At 42.8% G+C, this 7,883-nt stretch overlaps 2 protein-coding genes across 2 annotated transcripts; both read right to left on the reverse strand.

Annotated features, from left to right (window-relative positions):
- Nucleotides 1–278: 278 nt before the first annotated feature.
- On the reverse strand, nt 279–1,202 carry LOC120942766 (taste receptor type 2 member 8-like). Its single transcript, XM_040355693.1, has one exon. It carries the CDS (start codon nt 1,200–1,202, stop codon nt 279–281), a length of 924 nt encoding a protein of 307 aa, XP_040211627.1.
- Nucleotides 1,203–5,891: 4,689 nt separating this feature from the next.
- LOC120942767 (taste receptor type 2 member 9-like) lies at nt 5,892–6,797 on the reverse strand. Its single transcript, XM_040355694.1, has one exon. The coding sequence runs from the start codon at nt 6,795–6,797 to the stop codon at nt 5,892–5,894; it is 906 nt and encodes a 301-aa protein (XP_040211628.1).
- Between the last annotated feature and the right edge of the window lie 1,086 nt (nt 6,798–7,883).

The following is a 7,883-nucleotide window of genomic DNA, read 5'->3' on the forward strand; positions in this document are numbered from 1 at the left end:
GCTCTATTTTTGTTTATAGCGCAAAAAATAAAAACCAAAATAAATCTTTATTTGTGGGAAAAAAAGAACAACCAATTTTGTTTGGGAGCCACGTCGCACGACGTGCAATTGTCAGTTAAAGCGACGCAGTGCCGAATCGCAAAAAGTGCTCCACTCTTTGGCCTGCCAAATGGTCTGGGGCTTAAGTGGTTAATGTGATCACTACTAAATTTATTTCTAATAAAAAATTAAATGTTATACTAATTATTTAGACATTTAAGGTAAAGAACCTCTACATTTTAAGTCTCTGTGTTCCTCCGGCTTCTGGCCCAGAATCTTCTCAGAATGATCCTTCTCAGCTTGTTGCTGGCCTGGAAGATGATGGCGGCCTCCACCGATGGGGATAATATTCGTGAAATCCAACTGATTATAGGAATAAATTCTGTGATATTTGAGGATTTGTGAATAAACAGAAGAACCGGAGACACGCAGAAGAATATGAACATGAGAAGTAAGAAGGAGATTGTCCTCAGTGCCGTGACATGAGCCTGAAGATTTGGACGTGTTGATCCCGAGTCGTTATTCTTCACCCTCCAGACGTGTCTGAGCAGAAAGGAGAAAGTGAGGACCAGACACAGAAGACTAAGGCAGAATGGAAGAATGCAGCCTAGGGTGTTTATAGGCACAAAATAGGAAACAATTACATGGTAAGTTGCATAAATAGAGTCTTCTGTAGTGTTCTCTGATGATTGGATATGACTTTCCCACTCAACAGCCCAATTATACAGAACACTCACAGGGAACATCCCAAGTGCTGTCAGGAGTAGAAGGTGACTCAGGAAATTGGACACAATTCTCTTTATCCAGATGAAGAACCCATAGCTGAGATTGGTGATGCTGGTACAGTAATGAGCCGAGAGCCAGAAGGTCAACCAGAAGCTGTAGTATATTAGGAAGTAAATGAATGTGTTCAAGAACACCCGTACTTCTCTAATGTATAAGACTGAAGAGTAAAGTGCAAAGATCATTGCCTGTAGGCTCATCACACACTGGAGGAGAATATTCAGAATTCCCTTCCCCAGAAAGATCACATCGGAGGGACTCAACTTCCCTTTCTTTCTGACGATCTCCAGATTACCCATCACAATACAAGTGTTAGAAGGGATTGCCAAGACCAGTCCCATGACTGAAGAGATCAAAAGAGATAATTCCGGAGGGAACATGTTGAGGTTTGGTGTGATCTCCGGACAGAGATGACGGGACACGTCCAGTGATAGCAGACAGAATGATAGAATTAGAGTTGGAATTATGGAAAAAGTCCTCAGAGATCCGTCTCATGAACGACTTTGCATAAATGTGGTGAGTTTTATTTCCATGCCGACATCTAATGCACGGAACATCCTGTGCAATACAAATTTTTTATATTTTCCATTATACTGATGTACTTAACCATTTCAGGACTGGCAGCTGGTTTTCTTCTATGGAATACTATATACACTCAGCTTTATGACTATTGATTTTACATTCTGCCTAAAAAAAATAAAAAATATATATTTTAAAGTTTCCAGTGACCAATGTATGACAGCAATAGTGTTTCTTATGACTGTCACATCAGCCCTACTATCTCTAGACCAATGCAATCCAGCAACATTGTCCCTGATGGTCACCACACCAGTCCCAGTGTCACCAGACCAGTATAGCCAGCAACAGTGTTAGTGATCACCATTCACCATCATTCCCTCTGCCTGCCTTCTGTACTGACCCTAGCCTGATTCTTTGCCACATTTCTGCCTGCTGCCGGGACTGAGTTTTGACTGTTTGCTGACTATGTCTCTTCCTGTGCCCAAACTGACCCATCTGCACTAGAGTTAGGCGAATAGTTCGAGCCGAGCAAAAGTTCAGCCCGAACAGCGCCTGTCCACCTGAATTTGCAGGACGCTTGACGTGAATGTTCACCCGACTAGCACCCCACAATGCACTGCGCATTGCACAGTGCACTCCAATGCCGCGTACACACGATCAGTCCATCCGATGAGAACGGTCTCATGGACTGTTGTCGTCGGTTAACCGATGAAGCTGACTGATGGTCCGTCATGCCTACACACCATCGGTTAAAAAAACAATCGTGTCAGAACGCGGTGACGTAAAACACAACGATGTGCTGAAAAAAATGAAGTTCAATGCTTCCAAGCATGCGACGACTTGATTCTGAGCATGCGTGGATTTTTAACCGATGGTTGTGCCTACTAACAATCTTTTTTTTCCATCGGTTAGGAATCCATCGGTTAAATTTAAAACAAGTTGGCTTTTTTTAACCGATGGTTAAATAACCGATGGCACCCACACCCGATCGGTTTTGACCGATAAAAAAGGTCCATCAGACCATTATCATCAGTTGAACCGATCGTGTGTATGCGGCATTAGCCCTGATTGAGCAAAGTTTTGCCCAATCAGGGCACAGTGAATAACTACATGTTAAGAGCAGGACGGGAAGCCATGGACAGAGCAGTTTTTTCCCCAGGTCTGGTGGTGGCATCAGCGTCGTGATTGACAATGGATCTACAATGGTGGACATTTTTTAAAAATTTTTTTTTAATAAAGGAATTGTCAAAAACTGTCTTCTGTCTTTATATATTTTTGACACTTTTTTTGGTGAATGCGTAGGGTACAATGTACCCCATACTCATTCCCTAAGGGGTGGGCAGGATCTTGGGGCCCCTTGTTAAAAGAGACTTCCAGATTCCAATAAGAGACCCCCACAACTACAGCCCAGGGTTGTCCGGAAGAGGCCCTTGTCCCCATCAACATGAAGAAAAGGTGCTTTGGGGGGCGGGAGGACAGAATCCCCCTGCACCACAGCATCCTCCCATGTTGAGGGCATGTGCCCTGGTATGGTTCAGGAGGGGCACTCGCTTGTTCCCCCTTCCTGACCTGTCGGGCTGAATGCTTAGATAAGGGTCTGGCATGGATTTCAGGGAAGGAGGGTCCAATGCTGTTTTTTTTACGTGGGGTTCCTCCTAAAATTCAGACCAGATCCTAAGGGCATGTTATAGATTGAGGGGGACCCCCACAATGTTTTTTTTTACATTTTTGTACTGTCTAAGTTTAAATGTCATTTTTTCCCCCTTTATACTGTAAATTGCTGCAGCAGGTTCTATACATGGTACAGATGAGCCACTTTACAGGCAGACTAAGGGGAGCCCCCAGACACTATATTTTAAGTAATTTTAAGTAATTTTTCATTCTTATTGTTTTACTTCAAGCATAATTAAAATCACTGCTTCTGTAAAAACTATCTTTTAAAAAAATTGCATTGATGCATGTCCCCCAGGGCAGTACCCGGACCCTCATAACCCTTTTATGGCCCATAACTTGCATATAAGCCTTAAAGATGGGGACTTTTGATTTTTCAAGGTCGGGTCCAATAGACTTTATTAGGGTTCTGGGTTGAGCTTCTGAAACGTTGGAACCGGGGGGGGGGGGGGGGGGGGTGTTGTTCGGCCAAACTCCAGTGGTCACATGGTAAACATTAAGGTACATTTCCAGAGAACCACAGGGCCTCTTCATCAGGCCACTGACACCAACAATTGAATTCCTCCGACTGACACCAACGATGGGGCACTTACAAAGCAGACCACTCCAAGAGGCTTTGTATCCAGAATCTCTCCTTGGTTAAAAAGTGTCTAAAACATCTCGATCAATACAGAACAGAGGACGGCTTCATCGTGTAGTTTTATTTTTCACACGAATAACACTGGCTTACACATCCAAAGAAGCACTCAGCAAACAAAACAGATTTGAAACAGCCGTGGATCAGACCAACTGGCTGTTCAGTGTGATAGCATCACAGGTTATGCTCTACCCAACATGTTTTGCCATACAAGGCATCTACTGGGAATGGAGGTCAATGATGACCTCTGTTCCCAGTGGATGTCCAGAGTTATTTGTGTGAAAAATAAACCTTTGTTTCGGAAAATACTACACCATGAAGCCGTCCTCTGTTCTGTATTCATAGAGATGTTTTAGACACTTTTTTAACCAATGAGAGATTCTGGATCCAAAGCCTCTTGGAGTGGTCTGCTTTGATAGCCGGGAACACATCGCCTCTCGTTAGAAGACTGCAGGTGGATTCCTCTCATGCCGGCAGGCTGATGCGCAAGCGCTTATGATCTCTACCTAATGAGATCCTACACATTTGGTAAGCAGTTTGTTATACTACAGTATAAGCTGGAGCATTTTGTGGTACCATATGCTGGAACATCTCACTGATTGAAGATCCTGTGTGCTTTTTGGAAGCTGAATACTCCACTACTCACATTTGGACTTTTTTTCAATATACAGATCATTTTTCATTGAATTTATTTGGTGGTATTTGATCACCTCTGCGGTTTTTATTTTTTTTGCGCTATAAACAAAAGCGAAAATTTTAAGAAAAAAAACAATATATTTTACTTTTTGCTATAATAAATATCCAAAATAAAAAAAAATCTAATTTCTTCATCAGTTTAGGCCGATACGTATTCTTCTACATATAGTTGTGCTTTTAAGTAACAGTTGTGGAAAATCTTAAAGGCACATACACTCTCAGATCATTTAAGCTAAAGTTACTTCTCTCAAGTAATTGCTAATTGCATACAGTATTTTCATATGCTACGTGCTTGACACTTGTTGTTAATTGTATACGGCCTTATGCCATAAAATACTGAACATGTTCGCTCTACCTTTTCAACGCTAGCGGTTGAAGGCATGTTGTAATACCTCCACCCTTAGTAGCTCAACGCATTCTTTTATGTGAAAGAGATGATGTAGTGAACCCCCAAACTCCTGTTCTCTGATGCCTGGGGTCCAGTACTCATATTTACATCGCATAGAGAGCTGCATTGAAATCTTTCCCTAACCCGCAGTTGTGGTTCACTCACATTCACCGTAGTTTGTGACACCAAGCTAACACCAAAGCCCCACCAAAGGCTCATCAAAGCCTCATCACAGCTTCATTGAAGCCCCACCGAAGCCTCTTCGAAACCCCACGAAACCTCACTAAAGCAACACCAAAGCCCCACCAAAGGCTCATCAAAGCCTCATCGAAGCCTCATCTCAAACTCATTGAAGCCCCACCGAAGCCTCATCGAAACCCCACAAAGCCTCACTAAAGCAACACCAAAGCCCCACCAAAGTCTCATCAAAGCCTCATCAAAGCCTCACCGCAGCCTCATTGAAGCCCCACAGAAGCCTCATCGAAACCCCACAAAGCCTCACCAAAGTAACACCAAAGCCCCAACAAAGGTTCATCAAAGCCTCATTGAAGCACCGAACAAAAGCAAGGTTTAAACAGGACTGTAAGATAACCATTTTATTTAGTGACAGGAGCTTTGACTGACGTTCAGAGAGCTTTAACAAAGAGTCTCCAAAGCCTTGTTTAAAAGCAAGTGTAAACTATCCGTTAATGTGTGTTGAAGCCGAAGAACATGTAAATGAGCCCTTACAGTCCTGTTTACATCTTGCATTTGAACCTATGTCACTTGTGTGGTACTTCAAAGCATATTCAAAGCCTCCATAGAAGTCTATGGTAAAGCTTGCATGAAGCACCTGACTTGAAGCAAGTATGAATGAGCCTTTAGAGAGTTGTCCTCAGAACAGGTGTCCCCATTGAAGATTTCCCCTCTATTCCTGCTCTGTTGACAACTCCAAATGTAGGATTTTCTCATCACTTTCAGCCCCAGTGACAATGATCCCCGGGACAAACATTGAGGAACATAGACAGCAATTAGAACTTGACGTGGCGAATAATCCTTTCACACCCCATACAAAACCTAATGTTTTGCCTTTAAAAAAAATGTCCCTATCACTGATATCTGTTAAACGAAAATGGTAAAGTAATTATTTAGACATTTAGGTTAAGGATCTTCTATGTTTTAAGTCTCTGTGTTCCTCCTTCTTCTGGTCCAGAATCTTCTCAGAATGATCCTTCTCAGCTTGTTGCTGGCCTGGAAGATGATGGCGGACTCCACCGATGGAGAGAATAATCGTAAATTAAAACCGACTATTATTAGTGGGGAATTTGGAAAAAACAGAAGCACCTGAGGCATGCAGAAGAAAATGAACATGAGAAGTAAGAAGAGGGTTGTCCTCAGTGCCGTGACATGAGCCTGAAGATTTGGACGTGTTGATCCCGAGTCGTTATTCTTCACCCTCCAGACATGTCTGAGCAGAAAGGAGAAAGTGAGGACCAGACACAGAAGACTAAGGCAGAATGGAAGAATGCAGCCTAGGGCGTTTGCAGCCACAAGATAGGAAACAAAATCATGGAACCTGATAACAGAGGCTTCTGTGATGTTCTCAGAAGAGGGCATACTTTCTGCATAGACAATCCAGAAGCCCGAGACACTCACAATGAGCATCCCAAGTGCTGTCAGGAATAGAAGGTGACTCAGGAAATTGGACACAATTCTCTTTATCCAGATGAAGAACCCATAGCTGAGATTGGTGATGCTGGTACAGTAATGAGCCGAGAGCCAGAAGGTCAACCAGAAGTTGTAATATGTTAGGAAGTTAACTGATGGGTTCATAAATACAAATACCTGTCTAATGTATAAGATCACAGGTGACAAGGTAAAGAGAATTGCCTGTAGACTCAGCACACACTGGAGGAGAATATTCACAATTCCCTTCCCCAGAAAGATCACATCGGAGGGACTCAACTTCCCTTTCTTTCTGATGATGTCCAGATTACCCGTCACAATACAAGTGTTAGAAGGGATTGCCAAGACCAGTCCCAAGACTGCCGAGACTAAAATGGATAAGGAGCGTGGAGACATCATGTTGAGATTTGGTGTGATCTCCGGACAGAGATGACGGGACACGTCCAGTGATAGCAGACAGAATGATAGAATTAGAGTTGGAATTACGGAAATAGTCTTCAGAAATCCGTCTCAGGGTTGACTTTGCATAAATGTGGTGAGTTTTATTTCCATGCCGACATCTAAAGTACGAAGAAACCCATGCAAACAATTTCTGAAAATTTTCCATTATACCTCCGTACTTTACCACTTTGGAAAAAGTCTTCAGAGATCTGTCTCATGATTGACTTTGCATAAATGTGGTGAGTTCTATTTTGGTACCAACATCCAAAGTATGAGATGCGTAAACAAATTTTGAACAACTTCCATTATACCGATGCATTCAACCACTTTAGGACTGGCGACTGTTTGTCTCCTATTGACTAAATGTGGTGAATTTTATTTCCATGCCAACATCTAAAGCACCGAGCAACCCGTGTAATACAATCTTTGAATAATTTCCATTATACCGATGTACTTAACCAATTCAGGACCGGCAGCTGCTGATTTTTTTTTCTTTGGCTCCTGTAGTTTTCCTCCCTCCTTTTCAGCAGGAGGAATAGTGCCTCATATCAGTGGGAGGAATAAAGCCCCAAGGGTTGGATAAAGGCTAGCAAAGGGTCACATCTGGCCCTCGGGGCCGCAGTTTGGAGACCCCTGCTCCAGAGGAAGCAGAGTTCTGTGAAACAGGTTGAGAACAAGGATGGTGGTACTCCCCATGGAGCATTCATTGGTGATTGAGTGTTACTGAACATTAAACGATATGGGAGCTCTTCTTCCTGCTATATAAGTGTATATGTGTATTTTATTATGTTTTGCTGTTTTTAAGATAGTTGTTTTCATTAGACATTTTTGTTGGGATCTATGGGGTGCCAATACATTCCTGGTGTCAGAAATTAGCAGCAGGGATGGCCATACCTGCGTGGCTACACTGGGACCATACTGTGAATGGGTATTGGGTACATCGTAGACTTGCATGGGGTGTACCAATCAAGTAGGAGCAGCATCCCATTTAATTCTATAGGATGTATGTGTGCAGGCGTTGGCAGCGTGATTCTAACTTTTTAT

This window comes from Rana temporaria, chromosome 6 (genome assembly GCF_905171775.1).
Source record: "Rana temporaria chromosome 6, aRanTem1.1, whole genome shotgun sequence".
Lineage (NCBI taxonomy): Eukaryota > Metazoa > Chordata > Amphibia > Anura > Ranidae > Rana > Rana temporaria.

Excerpts from the sequence above, each read along its gene's own strand:
- LOC120942766 (XM_040355693.1), bottom strand. The coding sequence starts at position 1,202 with ATGTTCCCTCCGGAATTATCTCTTTTGATCTCTTCAGTCATGGGACTG.
- LOC120942767 (XM_040355694.1), bottom strand. The coding sequence starts at position 6,797 with ATGATGTCTCCACGCTCCTTATCCATTTTAGTCTCGGCAGTCTTGGGA.